This window comes from Lepisma saccharinum, chromosome 6 (genome assembly GCF_977018435.1).
Source record: "Lepisma saccharinum chromosome 6, izLepSacc3.1, whole genome shotgun sequence".
NCBI lineage: Eukaryota > Metazoa > Arthropoda > Insecta > Zygentoma > Lepismatidae > Lepisma > Lepisma saccharinum.
Genome location: NC_139234.1, coordinates 92845689 through 92867910, shown reverse-complemented (window position 1 = coordinate 92867910; position 22222 = coordinate 92845689). Strand labels below are relative to the sequence as shown.

The 22222-nt window shown below is 37.3% G+C and overlaps 1 protein-coding gene across 1 annotated transcript in view; it reads right to left on the bottom strand.

The window, feature by feature from the left end:
- LOC145988930 (helicase POLQ-like) overlaps positions 1-22222 on the bottom strand; it is a 108809-nt gene that overhangs the window by 63749 nt on the left and 22838 nt on the right. Inside the window, exons 3-4 of the mRNA XM_083124228.1 lie at positions 18245-18423; positions 10700-10976 (exon numbers count right to left, since the gene is read on the bottom strand). Coding sequence (XP_082980354.1) covers positions 10700-10976; positions 18245-18423 — 456 coding nt within the window. The remainder of the gene's footprint in view (positions 1-10699; positions 10977-18244; positions 18424-22222) is intronic.

Sequence of the window (22222 nt, the reverse complement as noted above, 5' to 3'; positions counted from 1 at the left end):
TGAATGACTCATTCCCTTGTTTCATGTTGTTCTTCTGTATACAGCAATGTCACAGTTTGAATATTGGGCAATTATTATGAGACAACAAACAAAGGTGTACCGGACAATAATTATGGGACAGAGGGAGTAATAATAATGATTTTTAAAATGTCTTACGATATGTGCTTCCCTTGTTGTAAAAGTCACGGACCGCCTCTGAACAAAACTGCACATGCGTCAACTACATCGGGGCGAGTGCCCAATACTCACGAAGGATGAAGGTACATTCTCTGGCAGTTTTATCATTCTCCAGATATTTACAATTTTTTTTTGTTCAAAAATGTCCTGGTCAACGTTGAACGGCTGGCTCTTCTATATGCAAAGATAAGTCACGGCAACTATTTTTTTTCTCAAGTATGAACAACGATACCACAATATGATTGTATGCTCAGGAGAACATTGCACCTGTAGTACATGGACACAGTGTGATGTATGGTTATCACACAGAGGGCAGTGGTAATTCAGTGGTTAGTCAACCACAGTGCGGAATGGACATGAACCGGCATGAACAACAAGTGCATATCAAGAGAGTCATTCTTAGGGAGAGAAATTACAGAGAATGACACAGGGAGCTGGGGGAAGCTGTACTGGACTACCAGGATGACAGATTTGGTGTTTTTAAACTACTGTGGTCTACGCCTCTTCGTGAGTGTTTGATATCTTGGAAGTTATTTTGGAAAGTTATTTTCCATACCCCCCTTTCATTTTAAGGTAAGGGTCTTACCTAACTAACTAACTAACTAACTAACTCTCTAGCCTTCTTAAACCCGAAGGTTCATGGCTGCAGCAACACAGGCCTTCCATCTTTCCCTATCTTGAGCAAGTTCTATATACTCTTTTCCATCCCTACCGATTTCCCTTACGTCCATCTCAATGTTGTCCCTCCATCTTCGTCTTGGCCTTCCTACAGGTCTCTTACCATCAGGTTTCCCAACAAGAATCCTGTAAACTCCTCTTTCCTCTTCCATTCGTGCCACATGGCCTGCCCACCTAAGTCTTCTTGATTTAATTATTCTAATAATATCTGGACATGAATACAAATTATGTACTTATAAATTATGTAACCTTCTCCACTCACCTGTCTCCTCATCCCTTTTAGGTCCAAAGATTTTCCTAAGGATCTTATTTTCAAAAACTCTCAATTTATGTTCCTCTTTTAATGTAAGGGACCAAGTTTCACATCCATATAATATTACAGGCAAAATTACGGTTTTGTATATTTTAACGTTTAGTTTCTTAGATATTAAACGAGAAGACAAAAGTTTATGAAGAGAGAAGTAACATGCATTTCCTGAATTAAGCCTACTTTTTATTTCCTCTTTAATATAATTTTCATTTGTTAATATTACTCCTAAGTATTTGAATTTGGAAACTGGTTCAAACGAGTTGTTATCAATAATTAGATTTTGATTATTACCTAACACTTGGTTTCGGCCTGCAAGCATATATTTAGTTTTCTCTTTGTTAACTTCCAAACCTATCTCTTTAGCAGTTTTGAAAAATATTTTAGCATTATTCTTAATTGTATTCACATCATCCCCCAGTAAGTCTACATCATCTGCATATGCTAACAACTGAGTCACACCATTTAATTTTAGTCCTTCGTTAGTTTCTTTTACCTTCCTAACAGCATATTCTAAGGCAAAATTAAAGAGCAATAGAGATAATGCATCTCCTTCTCTTAACCCATCATGAATTGTAAATTTGTCAGAGACATTAATACCCACACGAATTTTACTTTCTTTTTCACTGGTGCATATTTTTATCATACTAACAAGCTTCTTAGGTATTCCAAACTCTACTATTATATTATATAATTTATCTCTTTTGACCGAATCATATGCTTTTTTGAAATCAATGAATAGCTGATGGACATTTTGATTATATTCCCACTTTTTTTCAAGTGTCTGTCTGATGTGAAAAATTTGATCTATAGTTGTTGATCTGTTACGTTTAAATCCACATTGATAATCACCTATAATTTCATTAGCATATGGGGTTAGTCTTGTTAAAAGAATGTTAGATAATATTTTATATGTTGTTGAGAGTAGAGAAATTCCACGGTAATTATTGCAGTTCATTTTATCACCTTTTTTAAACACAGGAACAATTATGGATTCTTTCCACTGTTGAGGGATTTCTTCTTTATTCCATATTAAACAAATTAATTTATGAATTTGACATATTAACGAATTCCCACCATATTTAATTAACTCAGCTGGTATTATATCAATGCCAGGTGCTTTGTTATTCTTTAGCCTTTTAATAGCATCTTTAACTTCAGTCAAGTTAGGTTCTGGAACTAAAGGTTCTGCTGTGTGGACTTCATTTACTTCTGATTTATCTCCTATATGGACATTTAAAAGGTTATTAAAGTAGTTCTTCCATCTATTTAGAATATCGCTTGGGTCAGCTAGGAAATCACTGTCTTTATCTTTTATCAAGTTTACTTTAGGTTGCCACCCCTTTCTAAACTCATTTACACCTTTATATAAATCTCTGATATTTTTATTTTTGCTGTTTGTTTCAATTTCGTTAATTTTGCTTTTCAAGTAATCTCTTTTTTTACTTCTAAACGTGCGGTTAACTTCTTGCTTTATTCTATTATAATTGCTTAGATTTGTATCATCAGAGTTATTTAACCACCTAAGTCTAGCCTGATTTCTTATTTCTATTAGATTATGACATTCATTATCAAACCATGGCTTACTTTTTTCTCAGTTTATGGTATCCTATACTTTCTTTAGCTGCTGATTCTATTGCATTACGTATGTGCTCCCAATTCTTATTTATGTCTGTTTCATTTATATTTTCATCATAATTTAAATCCTGCAAAACATCAAATCTATTTGACAGTTTAATTTGGTAATCTTTCTTAATTCTTTCATCAGTAAACTTTCCTGTATCAAATTTTATAACTTTTAGATTTTGTTGCTGATGATTTATCACTGCGAGTCTTTCTCTTAATTTAGCAATTACTAAATAATGGTCACTGGCACAGTCAGCACCTCTATGTGTACGAATGTCAATTATACTAGTATGCCTTCTCTTATCAATGAGAAGGGTTTTAGATAATGGAATTTTCCCCGTATATACTGAAGGGTGCATAATAACCATAAGTAACGATGCACCCAAAAATTTTAAATCAATCAATCTCATGTGACAGATACTGATATATTATGGCATCAAAAATTGGCATTATCTATTTTTGACTTGTTAGTGTTACGTTTCCCAATATTCTCGTTTTTGTTTTAGAACATTTTTCTGTCAAATATACCAAAACTTAATACTTCCATTGTGCTTTTAAACTATTATTTTAAATTGTAGGTCACATGGTCTACGTATTTTCGTGACAGTTTGGTATGTTGGAACAAATTTTTGAGGAAGTAAAAGTAAAGTGCTCCCCTGTGTTTAGCACCAAGACATGAAGGCATCTAGGGGTATGGAGTTAGGGCTCCACACTTTCTTGATCACGGCCAAGGTGTGGGTGATGTGATCAGCACCATGCTTCTGGCTACCTTTATCCCCCCCCCCCAAGTTTACTCCAGGTACCTGCTTGATACGACGCTGGGTGGGCGCCGGAGCAGTTTGAACAGGTGAAAAAAATCCCGGTTCTTCCCCGCAGTGCCTCTCGCATGGTAGTCAGACGCCCTAACGACTGAGCTCTATTATTTCTCGATCGACAAATGGTAATTTAAAACACATCTCACATGACAAATACTGAATATGTGGCTCCCGTGTGACTGTAGATACACACTCGATCTCCTGTTAGAACCTTGCCACTTTGCTCTGTGATGCAAATCATTTTGATAGAAATTGAAAAAATCGTGAGAAATACATTATTTAATGTGGCTGTCGGAATTATTCCATGTGTTTAGCATTATAGTTTACTTTTGAATAAAATGTTGAAAAACTTGCACGTTCTATGTACATAAAATGGCACATTTTGTTTCTTTAAGTCTAGAAAAGACAAGAATGTTGGATTTCACGGAATTCTTCGTTGTTTTAGGACAATTTTTTTTAAAAAAAATAGCTAAATACACCAACAATTCGCATTTTATGCCAAATTCACGTTATTTCGATATTTTGAACAGGCGAAAAATGTGTCCAGACATCACTGCACATTCATAAACACAACTTCACAACAATTAACATTTTCCACGGTTTTAGAGTTTGCGAAAAATCAAGGTCCTTACTAATTAGAAATTACTTTCTGGGCACCCCTCGTATAAATAAGTAGATGAAAAGTGAAAATTTAGCAGGGCTGGCAGAGAAAAGTCAATTCTTGAAGAAAGTGATATGCTTTAACGATTGAATGATTCAAGTAAATATATTAAAATATTGATGTATTTATTATTAGTATTTCATTTCATAATATTGGACATTAACTTCACTCGGTGAGAGATTAATGACCATTTCTCAGGAGTTTAAACAGACAGGTGGCGTTAATTTCATTGCAATACTAGTGTTGCAGTAAATTTGAGGTTGGGAACATGCACTTGCCAAATTTTTATAACGTTCACCAATGCAGATTTATTTTTCAGTTTTGTTGGATTTTTCTTGATATCTAAGAATAGTGCAATGTCATTGTAAACATATGTTAACTTGTGCGAAACCAGTAATATGTCAGGATGATGAAAGAAAACCTTTGTAAACACGAGCCAGAAGAGTAATAAAATTCCAGCAGTATATTTGCAGTCTAAAGCTCTTGTTAATGCACGCAATTTTTGTTGGATGTTGCAGTCCGAAGACATCCAATGAAACTAAATTCCATAAGAGTGCCATGCATGCAATTTCTGTCGCATGTTGTAGTGAGATACTTTGTCGGGTGGCGATATTCGACAAAAAATGTATGTATCAATGGGGCCTATTTGTTTCCATGTTTCTTCAGTTTGTCCAACAAAATGCCTTACTACGACATCAGACAACTATTGGATGGCGCCACCTGCTCCCATCCCCTCCATCTGTTGACAGTTCTGTCCCCTTACTACTTCCATACGGACAAGAAAAAATGATAACTCAATGCATTTTCCACGCAATATTTAGAGGCTTAACACATTTTTCTGCCCCTCCGGAAATTTCTCCCCCCCCTACCATCACTGGTTTTTGGCACCATGGTTGTGTTGTGCATAAAAGGGGCCTAAAAGTTGAGGCCGAAATTTACCAACAAGATTTAAAAAAAAAGTCAATCAAGACAAAATTCCCTGACTTTTCCCGGTTTTCCAGGTCTGTCGCCAGAGGAGGCGAAAGGAGAAGACGAAAAGCAGAGAAGGAAAAAAAAAACTATAGAGAGAAAGAGAGAAGAGGCAGAGAGTAAAAGCGTGGGTGTAGGATGTGAGAGAAAGGAGAAGAGAAAGAGGAGACAGAGGGAGAGAGAGAGAGAGAGTGGAAGAGAGAAAAATTAAGAAAAGAGGGAGGAAGTAAGAGGAAAGAGAGAGAGAGAGATAGAGAGAGAGGAAGGATATTCATTTTTCATGATGCCTAGGCTATACTTCGTTTTCTTTCTCTAATACCAGGTACTGTGGGTGTTTCAAAACTTTTTTTGATGTGTGTAGTTACAATGCCGAGATTGCACATTATGTAGCTTGTGCAGTGTCTTGTATTATTAAAAAGGTAAATTTTTATAATTATAAGTTCATATATAACTCTATATTTTGGTGAAAATAATTAAATATGTATTTACATATTTATTACATATAAATCCATTCCCTGATCATGATGGTTTTGCAACATGCATCTTACCATGAAGTATCTATTTATTGATAATGAATTATCTCAATACTAGAGCTCAGATTTGTATGTAATTACATATTCTATTCCTTTCTAGATACATACCTTGAACACGAAAATGTCAACGAATACATAACTGACATGATTTTGCAAAAGTCTTATGTTACATATTTGCCAGGATATTACATATTTGCTAATTTACTTTACATAAAACAACATATTTCATATTTTTGCCTATTTTGATCCTTTTTCCTATATTTTCAATCTCTGAAACATGAAGAAAATTTGTAGCCCATGTGATGTCATATTTTCTAATCAATGAGATGCATAGTGCTTACAGTCACTTAAAATTGACTGGCAAGTCGAAAGACAGGCTGAAGACAAAAAAAAATACTGGAACTATTTCTACCCCCACCCCTCACCCTTCTGGTTACAAAGCAAAACGTTTTTAAGTTTAGGCAAAGCACCTAGAAACTTGGCATCGGTGGACAAGAAACCAACTATCCTGTATATAGCGAGTTACACAATTTGTTCAATTTTACAAAAAGTACAAGTAGCTATATATTTTTATTCGATAGTTCTTTCTGTAGAAGATTTTTTCTTAATAATTTGTGTCGAAAGTTATGAAGAGCTCTCTTACATATTTACATATTTTACAATACTTTGCGATGTGAAAAGTAATTAATAGTTGACAAAAATGGTTTCTTAAATATGTACATGTTGCTGTGCTTTCTAATTTGATACAAATTTTAATTTGAAAATTATATTGAATATGTTAAAATAAAATAAATATCTAGCAGAATTCTGAAACTGCTTGGATACTTGATTATTATTATTATTATTATTACATGTTCTTTGATACTACATATTCAGGTACATACTTTATCAATTATTGTTACATATATATGTACATATTTTGTACATTGATATTACATAAAAATCCGGGATCTACTCATTACTAAGGAAACAAAACATTTAAAAAGGATCCCAAAAAGACAACATTCTAAAATTGATGCACTGGTAACAATCATGTTTTCCTCATTAATTTCCACAAAAAATAAATTAATAAAATTAATATTTATCTATTTTGGTTGGTGCCCAAGGAACCTGAGGATGCAAACAAGAAGTTGATGAAACTCCAAAACAAAGTGTTTCAATTCCTGTGCTGTGTTTATCAAGATTATAAATATCCTGGATCTCTAAAATAACTTTCTAATGTTAGTTTATTTTTGTAAGGTATGATTTTTCGGAGCAATGATTTACATTCATAAAACAAAAAAGCAAAGGATTTGTTCAGATTTTTCGTGAAATGATTGCCATTTTATATAGTGTTGCGACAATAGTGTATTATCAGCATTCATACATTTTATATTGACAAAAATGTCATGTTGGTCCAATAATAGTAAATGAGATCAAGAAAGATTAAATGACAGAGGTGGAAGATGGGAACAATGTAAACAAAGGAGCAAACAAAAGTAAAAATGTAATAAAAAATCTTAGCCCAGAATATACACAGAATTATTTCTCTTATAGTGTATGGTTGTTACAAGCATAAAAACACAATTTGTTGTGAGGTTTCAGGAGAACACACGCTCCATTTTTCAGACATTTATTTTTAGTTTGATTAAATATACAGTTATAACAATGGTTAAATTTTTTTAACAAAAAAAGAATCAGTTATGCAATGGATCTTGTAAATGTTACATTGTTGTAGCATAGCAACTTGACTGTGAAACAAGCAGTCATTTCAGATAAAAAAAAATCACATTTTTTAAAAATTATAAATCCAAAATATCATCAGGCAATTCAAAATCATCGTTGCTTTTAGAGATTCTTGATGTTTTCCGTTACATTAAATTTTAAAGATGGTGGCTCACTACTCCATAGTGGGTCTATGTTATCATTTTCATTATTTAATTTATTCTTGGGTTTAAATTTATAATCTCCAAATTGTGGATATTGCCATTTTCCTTGATGTTTGTCCTACATAATCCTTTGAACATGAACAAGAACAAGAAACAGAAACCCAAGAACAGGTTTGTCAGCTTACATCATTGAGGAGAAGCATATGATTAAAAAGAGAAGGGTTTTCAAAAGAGGGATGGAAACATAGATTTGAATGTCTGGGAAGATTCGTTCATTGCAGAAGAACACTGGAATATATTAAATAATGAAAATGGTAACATTGACACACTATGGAGTTTACTTCTTCACAAGTGGAATAAGCCACCATCTTTAAAATTTAATGTAATGGAAAACATCAAGAATCTCTATAAAAGCAATGATGATTTTCAATTGCCTGATGATATTTGGTACAATTTTTTGAAAATGTGATAAAATTTATTATCTAAAATGACTGCTTGTTACATAGTCAAGTTGCTATGCTACAACAATGTAACAATGAGAAGATTTTCAGAAAAATGTTGTATTATTATGCTTTTCAGAGCATGAAAAGCATTTTAATTCTGACATTAGGACTATAGGATCAAAACTTGAATTTTATAGAAATTCATGTTCAATGCTAATACTCCCTTGAGACTCATTTTCTATACAGATGAAGCCAGAGATAACTGTATCTTTAATGAAACTAAAAATAAATGTGATGAATGGAGCGTGTGTTCTCCTGAAACGTCACAACAAATTGTCTTTAAGCTTGTAACAACCAGGACTACAAGAGAAATAATTCTACAAAGCAAGCAATGCATACATACAAGTACAGGTTGAGAACTGCATCAAACCAATGAAAAGGCTGAGGGTCTGAACATTCACAACCTAACACCTTATATTTACAAACCTTTCCTTGTAACGACGAGTACCTGGTTCAGGAGTATAAGTACATGTACAGCACACATCAGACACAGAAGTTTATTGGAGATTTCGCATAAACCAATACACAAAACTAACTAACTAACTAACTCTCTAGCCTTCTTAAACCCGAAGGTTCATGGCTGCAGCAACACAGGCCTTCCATCTTTCCCTATCCTGAGCAAGATCTATATACTCTTTTCCATCCCTACCGATTTCCTTTAGGTCCATCTCAATGTTGTCCCTCCATCTTCGTCTTGGCCTTCCTACAGGTCTCTTACCATCAGGTTTCCCAACAAGAATCCTGTAAACTCCTCTTTCCTCTCCCATTCGTACCACATGGCCTGCCCACCTAAGTCTTCTTGATTTAATTATTCTAATAATATCTGGACATGAATACAAATTATGTAGTTCTAAATTACGTTGTATGTAGCCTTCTCCACTCACCTGTCTCCTCATCCCTTTTAGGTATATACACAAAACTAATATTTGGATTTCAAACATTTACCCAAACTTAAAAAGAAAGCAAACAAGGTACACAATAGAAAGGCATATTGAATAATTTTCAAAGGTTAATGTTAATGGCAATTCCAGAGAAGTTATCTTCTCCTTCAGGTTTCACTTCAATATTTAATATATTGAGGAATGTGACACTAGAAATGGAGTTGATGGGGTTAAGTATACATCTCTGTGTTCCAAATACCAACAGTCCTTCATCTGAAGAAACCGTGATGATTTCATGGTACTCTAAAGATTTTCCACATACGAGATATTAAAGTGTGAACCATGCTATTGTTCTGACAACTACGTAAGTTACCAAGCCAGGCCTGGTTTCACATTATTTTTTGCTTCCGGTGTTTGGCCAAATCATAAGACTGTAAGGTATGCTTAGTAACTGTTGTTCTGTGTTCTTTAACTTATCCTTCAGAGTGGGCACTGTTATGTGGCATGTACTGAAACAATCTTTGGTCCCTCAGAGTGGGCACTGTTTTATGGCATGTACTGAAACAATCTGTTGGTGATTTTGGACATCAGCCCATAAAAACTGGATGGGTGAATCAAATCCCAACTTTAACTATTCTCTCTGATTTTTTTTACTCTCAACTTCAACTAACTATTGTTCACGACTGTATAAAAATGGACTGAAGAAATAAAAAACAAAATGTTATTTTACTCTAGATATTGATTGATTGATTTAATTTATGTTACTTCGCTTTTCTGCCACTTTTGGCTAATTGCGAAGATGGGGATGTGTGACAATATGATGAAATTGATGAATGGACACTCACAAACACCATGCCCAGGTGAGGATTCGAACCCGGGATCCCTGGCATTATAGTGCAATGTGCTAACCACTCTGCCACGGGGGCCGGCAAAATTTTATTTTACAAACTATAAGGGTCAGTCAGTGTAAAACAGGCCACCCTGTATAACTATGAAACTATATGCTCACCTTAAAAGTAATCCTTGTAAACGTTGAGGCATTTGTCCCATTGCCCTGGCACTAGGTCAATGGCAGCCCTGAAGAAGGTTGGTGGTTGCTGCAACAACCAATCACTCATTGCATCCTTCACCTCAGTGCCCAAGTTGAACCGGTGACCATGCAATGCCTGTTTCAGCTCACAAAAAATGGCACAATCGCACAGGGACATGTCCGGGTTATAAGGTGGGTGATGGAGTGTTTCCCACCGAAATCCATGTAAAAGGTTCCGAACAACATTGGCTGTATGCAGACGTGCATAATCATGCAACACCACCACCCTGGACGACAGCAAATCTGGTCTCTTGCATTTTATGACCTGACAGAGGCACGTCAAAAGTTATGTACACCGCACGCCAGTAACGGTTGCACCTTTCTCACAAAACTCGATAAGCAGGTGCCCCTTGTAGTCAAAGAAAAATGTGGCCTCCATGATAAGCCACACGGCAAGTCCCTGCACTTCACATGGCTCACACTCGCACTGCTTCACACAAGCCTGTGATGCAACTACCATCTACCGGGTGACAACAAACCCCCTTCCAGTGGCAGGAGTTTTGTGGAGTCACGGCATCCGAGATATACAAGGTGGCCTGTTTTCAACTGACTGATCCTTGTACTATTGAAAAGATGATATAACTTACATACCCTTTGAATACAACAACTTGGTAAGGAAACCTTCAAGTGTAGCACCTCTGCCTCCATTGTCGCCTATAGTATGAAGCTCGTCCACAACCACCAATCCAATTTCACCGAGTCTTCGAAATTCTAATAAATTATTAACAAGTCCAAGAGCTTTTTCGATAGTAGCGACGTATAAAGATTTTTTTCTTCGCCTCTTCCGTGGTGGAAACACACCTTTGTTGCTTGCATATTCCTCAATTAAGAAGTTTAATTCCAAAGCAAATGCCGAGAATGATCGTACCTAGAGAATAAAAATAAAGAGTAGGGGTAACATATGTCAATTATCTCCTTAATTTAATTTTTAAAAAAAAAACCTAAGAACAGACATCTTATCTTTTAGTACAGTTTTGATTCTTTAAAAATAACCTCAGGAGATTGACAACATGTTCAATCTCCAAGAGAAGAGTAACATAATGTAGAGTGCATTCCCATGGAATGACACTGAACAGAATATTAGTAGGTGTACACAGTGTGTCTCATAATTTTCCAGGCTAGGAAGAGAAAACAAGAACTGCACCCGCAATGACACTTTTGGGTGTATAGTATTCAAAATACATTCCTTCTGCTTCAATACACTGAATGCAATGCTCGATACAGCTTGTCAAAACACTTCTGGAAGTCTTGACGGGAATAGTGTTGAGATACTTGGTCGAAGCTCTTTGAATGTCTGCCACAGCATCAAATTGGTTCCCTTTCAGCGGCAATTTGAGTTTCGGGAAAAGGAAGTAGTCAGGAGGATACAGATCAGGAGAATAGGGGGGGATGATCAAGCAGAACAATCCCCTTGGAGACCAAAAACTGATAAACAAGCACAGAGGAGTGACTTGGTGCATTGACAATCTAAAGGGACCACTTGCTCTGTTGACGGTATTGCGAGCATACCCATCGAATTCATGCCTGTAGATGCTTCAAAACCTCAAGGTAAAACTCCCCTATGTCCATTGGGAACAAATTCTCTATGAATGAGTCCCAGAACGTGATAAGCTTAATCTAATCTTGATACGGTAACTTCCACACTGAACTCTGGCACTTTGTTAACGGCTCATATTGGAAACGCCACGTATCGTCCTAGTACACTTGTTTCAACATGTCGTACGTTTCAGTTGCAGTTTTGCCAAGTTTCTTTGTTGCAAAATTTGATATTTATATGCTGCTCCTTCTTTGTTTCCAACATGGTGACTTCGGGTGGTGTTGTTTCTGTTACTGTAACTATTAAGAGGATCCTTCCCCAATGTTCAAATCTACCAGCAAGAGAAAGAAAACATCAGGGTAATTGGAGAAATGTTTTTACAAATCATGCAATATGTAAATGCACTATGACATCAGTCAGGAAAATTATAGGACAGACTGTGTACATCCATTCAAAATATAGCTGAGTGAGATAGGTTTCTTGAAGATCTGCTGAATAGCATCTTGGAGAAATTTCAACATCTGTATCAAGCTATGATGGTCATAAACTATTCTAAGCTTTTGAGGATCCGTTGCTGAAGTAGCATTTTCATATTTGGGTTTTGGGCAATTTGGATAAGACTATAACTCTAGATCAATTGTCACTGTTTAATATGTTAGTTTCTTCACATTTGTCAAGCAGCAAATCTATATCAGTTCACACAATGCAGATGTCAACAATTACATTAGTATCTTTTCTGCAATGTCTGCTTATTGACTTGAGTTTCCCGACATGTTTCATAGTGTATGACAATTACATATATGAGGGGCAGTCAAATGAAAACAGAACACCCACCATAAAACACATTCCTCGCAAACGTTGGCAACACTATTGTTACGTATTGATACTGCCATCTGTAGGGTAGGAGAAATGCATAGTGAAAACGCACAGGTCCAAACAGTTGCTTCGTCATTGCTCAGGAGGTGAGCGTAGTGAAAAGTATGTTCGTCCAGCATTGGAAACGGAGGCAAGCAAAGAAGAGCAGAGAGGTGTGGTTCGTTTCTTGGTGGCTGAGGGTGCTGGAACACGGAAATTCATCGTCGCATGTCTGCAGTGTATGGCAAACACTGCATGTCCCTGACAAGTGTGCACGAGTGGCAGAAGAGATTCTGTGAAGGATGCACATCACTGCAAGATGATCCGCACCCAGGACAGGCCCATCGAGCCATTACGCCTGATGTGATTGCGAGGATCGATGGTCTGATCCGGGAAGACCGACGAATCACAGAGGAAGAAATTCGTGTTCAGGTTGGCATTAGTCGTGGCTCTGTGCATGCCATTATCAAAGATCACCTGCAGTTCCGAAAAATTTGCACGCAGTAGGTTCCGCATCAACTGACGGAGGGACAAAAGATTGACAGAATGACTGCATGTCTGAGTCATTTGCAGCGGTACCACGAGGAAGAGTATGCATTTCTGTCACGTATCGTCACAGGGGACGAAACATGGTGCCACCATATTGAGCCCGAGAGCAAACAGCAAAGCCAACAATGGAAACACATCTATTCTTCCCCGCCAAAGAAATCCAAGGCTGTCCATACGAGTTCCGGTAAGGTCATGCTGAGCTTCTTCTTTGACTGCAAGGGCCCTCTGCTTGTCGACTTCCTAGAGCGTGGAGCTACAATCAATGCACAGCGCTATGCAGACACATTGCAGAAACTGCAACGTGCCGTAAAGTCAAAATGCCCTGGAATGCTGTCGGACAGAATCATCCTTTTGCATGATAACGCCTGTCCCCATACTGCCAATCTGGTGAGGGATAAGCTTCAGACATTTGGCTGGGAAACGCTTGAACATCCTCCGTACAGCCCTGATATTTCCCCTTGTGACTTCCACATTTTTGGTGACCTGAAGAAAGACATTCGTGGATGTCGGTTTCATTTGGACGAGGAAGTGCAACAGTGGATGAGGTTGTGGATCCGTCAGTGATCTACCTATTTCTACAAGACTGAAATTGATCGTCTTGTCTCCCAGTGGGATAAATGTCTTAACACTTGTGGCAATTACTTTTGAATAAAACAAACTCCATTGTCACTTTGTAGAGGGTGTTCGGTTTTCATTTGACTGTCCCTCATAATATAGAAACATGTCTATCACTGATCACAACTGTTCAATTTTATAGCTGATATAACATTGACAACAGGCTGGACGACAGCAAATCTGGTCTTTTTTTTATGACCTGACAAAGGTGCGTCAAAGTTTATGTACACCGCATGACAGTAACAGTTGCACCTTTCTCACAAAACTCGATAAGCAGGGGACCCTTGTGGTTGAAGAAAAATGTGGCCTCCATGATATGCCACACGGCAAGTCCCTGCACGTCTGCACTTCACATGGCTCACACTCGCACTTCGACCACAAGGTGCTCCCGCTTATAGTTTTTTTTTGTGAGAAAGGTGCAACCGTTACTGGCATGCGGTGTACATAAACTTTGACGCATCTTTGTCAGGTCATAAAATGCAAGAGACCAGATTTACTGTCATCCAGCCTGTTGTCAATGTTATATCAGATAATGAAAACATCATAGCTAGTGACAATTAGTTGTAGTGTTATCACAGCTTATAAACATTACAGTATTCTTGTTTAACTTTTTTACTAAGGGTCCCAATTTTAACCCCGTAAGGTGGAACACCAAAAGTGCAACTACAAATGCCTCCCATGGAATGGAAATTGGTTGAATCGCATGAAAGCTTGTCGTCCTCCCCAAATACTGATGGGGTTTTATGGGATTGTAAGTTTGATTATCTGTGGAAAAAATATGGTTTCCATATTTTTGAACAGTCTGCGGAGTCCTGGAATAAAGCATATTTTGGAGGAAAATAAATACAGTGGAACCTCGATTTTATGTTTTTCAGGGAACCAGGGTGGAAAAACCTAAAATGCAGGAAAATGTAAAATCGAGGTAAATTTTATAACATCTTGCTATGTTGGGACCATCAAGATTGGATGTATAACGTGGGAAAATGTAAAACCGGGAAACGTAAAATCGAGGTTCCACTGTATACAAGAATATGGAATATGACAATAAAAAAACAATCTTACTATAACTGTACAAAACTGTAAAGAATAATTCCTTCAGATAAATTGCTTTCCTAATGAAACCATTTTTCCCTTTCAACCTCTACAAGTGTTCACTTTAGCCTATTTTATGGAATTTCTTGGAGTGGAACTTTGTAAAAGTGTTCCATCCTACTTTTCTGTTTGAATATTTTAACAACAAAATTATGTAGAAGCTCACTGTGCTTAGAAATACAGTTCATTTCATTACTTCAATGAGCAGATAGCATTACATTTATAAGTACTCGTACATATTTTTCTTTTTGGCCAACAAGAATTGGCATAGATCAAAAACGTAGTCTGGATGTTTGTATGTACGACATATGAGAGCAGGAACAGTTAGGTGGAAAGCAGGAGGAAATATGACACTTGGGGTTTCACCCCAGGGGCAAGAAGCAGGTGCAAGTGGTGATATTGTTTTGGCATCAGATGTTGAGTGTGCATCGAGTGCAAAATTGTCGAATCAATGAAAATTCCGCTCTTGTGCAACAGCTATCGTTGATAAGAGATCTAAAGACAACATCGAACAGTGTGGGCATGTTTGGCCAAAACAAAGAACAGCTGTAGCTTGTAATGATGCACTCATTACTTGATCCTTTTTATTTTATATGTTTATTAATTAATTTAATTGGGTCGGTCGGTTTTTTAGTTTCATGTGTTTTGGTAATGTAAGTGTGCAACTCTTGTGTATGTTTATGTATTCCTGTAAGTTTGAATTCTTGGCCAAGAGGTAGGTAGGTGTGTCGTTGGATAGCCGATCAGCGGAAAGTTTCCAGTAACAGGTTAGGTCATTAGCGGGGCATATAAATAGGAAGAGAAGGGAGCAGTGGCTCTCAGATGTTTGGCATAATATGGAGAGGTGAAGATGTGTCTTTCTCTATGGGACGAATGGGAGAATTTTCTTGATACAATGAACCGGCGGTGTGCGGCGGTTTTAAAGAAAATAAAACCACCACTGACTACAATAATCAAAACAGCCATGGTGGATGTGACAGAAGAGATACAAAGTGATCTCAACAGGAAAATCTCTGAGTTAGACAAACAGGTGATGTAAGTGCAGAAGGATTTTGATCATTTGTTGCAATATGACTGTCCCTGAACCTGAAGCTCCATATTTATACTTTACCTCTGGAAGGTCACTAAATACCATGCTACAACAGTGATTATATCTTAAATGAAAAACCAAAGGAAGAGATGAATCTGTGCCTTTATTAATTAAAAAATACTATTTCAGGTAGTAAAATTTTGATTGTAAATATTGTCTACACAAGTAAATTATAATATACAGGGGGAGGCAAAAGTCGAGCACCACCCTTTTAATTTTAAAAGGACTTGACGGAGGGCGATGGAATTTCAGATATGGATAATTGGGGTGGGGGCACACCAGATGGGGCTAGTGTGTATCATGGTGGCCATCTTGAAATCTGTCATCTTAGAATTACATCCAGAGTCTCAAATGGGAAGGGGGTCATGTAGCATATAATTTATGTGCATCTTCTCAGGAATAGGAATATGCAGTTATTTTTCCGCTAACTTTATTTGGTGAGGATATTTTCACAGTTGAAGTTCACATTTGGTGTAATGTAATGGGTTGTACTTATATGTCCCAGGTGATCTAACATGGCTCTAATTCCCCAAGAATGGATCGAAATTGTTGTTATAAGTGGGGAGTGCAGTGCCAGGGTGATTGCAGATTTCAATGCCCGGCATTCAGAGAGACACATCATCTCACATACCACAGTGTTGCGTGTAATGCAGAAGTTTAAGGAGACAGGATCCATGTGTGACAGAGAACGTAGTGGACTAACAAGTGGCATCTCTACAAAATTCAAATGCAGCAGTTCTTAACTGAGGATGACCGACACAGACAGTTACAGTTTGCAGACTGGGCTTTGGCTTGTTGCAACGAGGATCCCCAGTTCCTGAAAAGTGTTCTGTTTAGTGATGAGGCCATATTCTTCGTGAAAGGTGAGGTTAATAAGCAGAATCATCGTTAGTGGTCAGATACCAACCAATCGTGGACAGATCCTCGTAAGGAAGTCGGTGCAGCAAAGGTAACGATGTGGTGTGGTATATGGAACATCCGAATTGTGGGACCTGTCTTCATCCATGGCAACCTGAATGGGGAGATATATCTGAATATTCTCCAGGAAGATGTGTTCCCTCACTGATGAACCCAGACGGCGAATTACCAGCCTATTTCCAGCAGGACGGCGCACCTCCGCACTACTCGTTATGTGTCAGGCAGTGGTTGGATGAACAGCTCCCGGGTCACTGCATTGGTCAAAGAGGGCCCACTGAGTGGCCACCCTTTTCTCAAGATCTTACGTCCCTTGACTTTTACCTTTGAGGTCATCTTAAAGCCATAGTTTATCAAGAGAAAATCACTGATCTCAGACATCTCCAGCACCGGATCCAACAAGCATGTGACTCTGTCTACCCTGCAGTGTTATTGCGTGTCCATGAGGACTGGCTGAAACATCTTACGTTGCGTGTAGCAAAAAATGGGCACATCTTGTAGGATGCCAAATGTGAACTTCAACTGTGAAAATATCCTCAGCAAATAAAGTTAGGGGAAAAATAACTGCATATTCTTATTTTTGAGAAAACGCATGATACACACTAGCCCCATCTGGTGTGCCCCCCACCCCCAATTACCCATACCCTAAATTTCATCACCCTCTCTCAAGTTGTTTTCAAATTATGAGGGTGGTGCCGGACATTTGCCTCACCTTGTACTATCAAGCAGAGGTACTATTTTATCATTGTTGCTGTAATAAATTAATGAAAACTTAACACATGCTTCAGAAAATTACATCTAAAAGCACAAGAGAATAACACTTAGAACACTAACACAAAATAACAGATAAAGTTCCACACTAATACAAAATGCTATACCTAGACCCATATATTTATGGTAAATAAAAGATCAAGGTATCGGTACAAAAACTGGGTATATCTTGGGATCAAAGGCGGTAAATAAAATGGAATTTCGGTGTTAAAATGGTGAATAAAAACCTAAATTTAATTTTAAAACTACACTTATGACACAAAATTAACATTTTACTTGTAATATCACATTTATATAGTGATCAGAGACACTAAGTTGCTGACCAAGGCAGTTGCTACCAAGACAGTTTATTAAGATAAAAACACTTAACAGGTAACGTTTCGACCTGTATCAGGGTCTTCCTCAGACGAAGAACTAAACTTTTATCTTAATAAACTGCTTTGGTCAGCAACTTAGTGTTTTTAAATATGGAAACAAGGCTTAATTATATTACAGTTTCAGAGTACTAAGCTTTTTCCTGCATCCATTTTTTGCTTCTCAAATATTTACAGCAGAATTAATCAATTTTCTGTGATTTGCATAACTCACAGGATAATTCAGACCTCGGAAGGTGTTGCGTAAATAAACATCATTTCATGACAAAAAATGGGATCAAAATGCACCTCACCCCTTTGAAAAACATGAAAAATTAACATTACGTGTATCGTCATACCTTTTCCTGTACTATTGAGACATAAGGCAAAACAAAGATGACATTCTTCTTATTGCACAGCAATTCTTTCAGGATGAGTATTTCAGCTACTAAAGTTTTCCCACCACTTGTTGGGAGAGAGTACACCAAATTTCTCCTTTCATGCACTGCCTTCAGGTTCAGACACTCTTCTTGCCAAGCTGCAATTGAATACACAATCATTACAACATGAAAACAGTGATATCTTACTACAACGCACACCAGGGTTGTGCAATTACGCGTAAAGAAAGGTTTCCTGCACGACATGCAAATACGTATAAAACGTAAACTAAATGGAAACTAGAATCAAACATAAGAATGAAAAGAAAACATAGTTTTTGCGATGGTTATTTTTATGTATGGCAGTTCGTAGTGGCAGAAAACAGAAAAAAAATGGTTTTAAAAAACTTTCCTTCCAAATTTGTATGTGTTCTTGTATTGGAATTTTACAAACTGCCATATTCACATTCACATCGTAATTAGGCTATGCAAGTGTATAATATGTATGAAAAAGGAATTTGAAGCTGATACTAAAACTTTGAAATCCAATCCAAATTAATAGTTGTTAATCATTATGTTACAAATACAAGTACTAGTGCAAGACGTACATGGTTGGTTGGTTGATTTGGTGTTCTAAGTCCACTTTATGCACAGTAATGCTAATCGGGATTGGGCCTACAGTTTAAAATGGAACCCGAACCACTATGTGCCTCAACCAGGTATTTTAAGGTGACGATGCTACCACAGTGCCATAGGGAAGGCATGCAAGATGTATATATCAACAGGTTTCTCAATGTTTAAAAATATGTGAAAGAACAGTTCTATTTAAAAATATCTGTTAATGAGGGTGAGGGCGTGAGGTGGCTGTATAAACAATCTTTAGAAAATAAAAATTTTGTACTGAAAAATGTAAGAAAATTAAAGTTTAAACATGTAATATAATTAGAGTAATTTTTACATTACTAATGTACAAACTAGTTTTGTACATCTGCGTAAAAGCTGGTTTTCTACGTGAAGTAAATTACTAGTCAAGTATTATGCGTAAGTTACATAAAAAACATAAGGAGTAAATTACATTGCCAACCCTTACACACACAAAGTGTTTGTAATTTTATTCTTTAACTTGATAATATCAAAAGGTAATTAATATCAAAAAAATTGTTGTGTGGATTCTTTCATAAATCATGATACAGCTTACGTGTAGCATAGGGATGGCGTGATATGAAACTTTTGAATTCAATTTGGGTTTTAAGTCCACTTTATGCACAGTAAGGCAAATCGGGACTGGCAATTTACTCGGATAAGCTTACTTTTCATTTTTCCACTCAAATTTTGTTTGTGATCGATCTCGCCACCCACCTGGTGGCTTCATCAGGCATCTGCTGCCAGTACCACCAGACGGGTGCCGAAATCGATCGCAAAGAAAATTTGAGTGGAAAAATGAAAAGTAAACTTTTCAGAGTAAATTACCTATCTCCGCTCAACCGTCAAACATATATCATTAGATACAATGTAATTGTGACTGGACGTACAGTTTTAAAGTGGGATCCGAACCACTATGTGCCTCCACCGGGTATCGAACCTGGGATCCTTTCATTACAAGGTGACGAAGCTACTGATGCGCCATCAGGGAGGTCCTGATATGAAACTGTTGGAGATGCCGATAATGTATAGATATGAGAAATTTATCAACAACCAATATTATGATTTAAAAAAATAGAATCTTTAGCGGTTTACTGATGACTTTTTTTTTTTTTTTTTTTTTTTTTTTTTAACATCAAGCAACCAGGCAAGCACTATGCCACTGTAAGGTATGTTATAAATTCCTTTATAATAAATCAGTGATGGATGTGGTAGCTCGGACAACTGTGAAGAACTTTAACCAATATTCAATTCATCCAGTATAAAATTGCAAATGTTCTATAATGATTCTGGATAGTTCACTGACCTGCTTAATTAATACATGTTACCAAGTGACTGCAATCGTTTTACCAATGAAAAATAAACTGTATTTACACACTTACATTACTGAACCAGAGTATATGAATTGTACCCTTGTAATCACAAAAGAAATCAAGATAGTCCTATGCCAGCTGATATTATGAGAGTTGCCCACCTATCACCCACAATAACACTGACTTCATATAAAAACAGTAACCATGTTTCATTGTCACTCTTTAGTTCTGTGGTATTAAAGAGGGTAGGAATGAACAAAGAATAGTTCCAACTGCCTAGCAAAGACCCTGAAACAGTATGACATCAAACTCACACACAAACCAGTGAACAAAATAGTCAGTGTCCTAAGCAAACACAAGAGATCCTTCCTTTCACCACTAGACAACCAAGGTGCATATGATGCCCAGTGTGAGTGCAACTCGCATTACATTGGCAGATCCATCAGATCCGTCAACGAGCGTATACAACAGCACTTAACGGATGCAAAAAAATCCCAAACCACTACCAGACTAGCAAGGCACCTCAAGTTTAACAAACGCAGGATCCAAAAAGTTTCAGTTAGACATACATCGCACACCCTAATCGACACAAAAATCAAAGAGACGCACGCAATTATGCACTTTCCGCACGAGCTGAACATCGACAGTGGTCTGGCTCCCACTATTACAACAACTCAAACCCATCACACACAGCAGATGAAATGGCTACACCAGCGCCCCTAGCGGTAAGTAAGGAAACAACAGGAACTGGAAGTCAACCCAACAGTAAAGCATCGAGTTCCCAAGTGGATGGTGGCAGAGGCCACCGAAATTAATAGAACATTTACAAGTAAGTTTCACAGATATAATTGTAGAAACTCGCTTACATCTTATATTATCAACCGCGTTGTTTATTCCTCTCATCATGAAAAAAAAAAAAATAGTACTTCTTCAGTGGATCAATACATTAAATTAAGTTAAAATTGTGACTGCAAATACTATATGGGGTGACTGATAAGTTTTGAGCATAAAACAGAAAATTGGTAGCTAGGCAAACAAAATGATATTTTTGATAATGTGCCACTCTTCATTAGTATCAAGTCCCATTCTCATATTTCTAACGTTTGTCATTTTTTTTGTTGCAGGGCCTTGAAGTGAAGATGGTACAGTGTTTGTTGAAAAAAGCGGAAATACAGGTCAGACACCCTAACCAACCACAATCAACCCATCCGCAAGCAACCCAGCCACAATCAACCTCCAGCAGCCAATATAAATGATTTGCCTTCCCCTACCATCTCACCACTTCCAACCGCATATCCAAAGCTCTTCTCAAAGTAGCACACAAACCCAATTCCAAAATAGCTGATAAACTGAACAAACTCTACCCCCTTGATAACCCAGGTGTATACGATGCAGTGTGTGAATGCAAGGCACATTACATCGGCAGGTCCATCAGATCTGTCTCAATGAAAGAATCCAACAGCACCTAGCAGATGCGAAAAAAGCCCAACCCACTACTGGTCTTGCTAAACATATCAAATACAATAGCCATAAAATTCAAAAGGTTCAAGTCAAACGCACTACCCACACGCTTGTAGACACCAAAATCAAGGAATCGCATGCCATAATGCACTTCCCGCACGAGCTAAACATCGATAGCGGGCAAGCGCAGCACACTTGGATTACCCTACTACAGCAGTTATCACTGGGAAATAGCAGACGACACAGACCCAGACGAACAGTTAACAACAGCGGCTAGTATAGCTTAGCGGCAGCCAGAGAACTACAAACAAAAGACGCATACCAAGCAACAGTACAGCAAGTTCCAACGAGGATGGTAGCAGTGGCCACTGAAATTAATCTAAAAAGAAAAAAACAGCTTTGCGGATAAAAGTGAGTACTATTTCTCCGTATTTATATACTACCGCGTCTCTCTTTTCCAAATTATGAATTCTAGCGGACAGGGGCGTGATGCTGATCACATCACCCCCACTCACGACCGGATCAAGAAAGTGTGGGGCGTTAC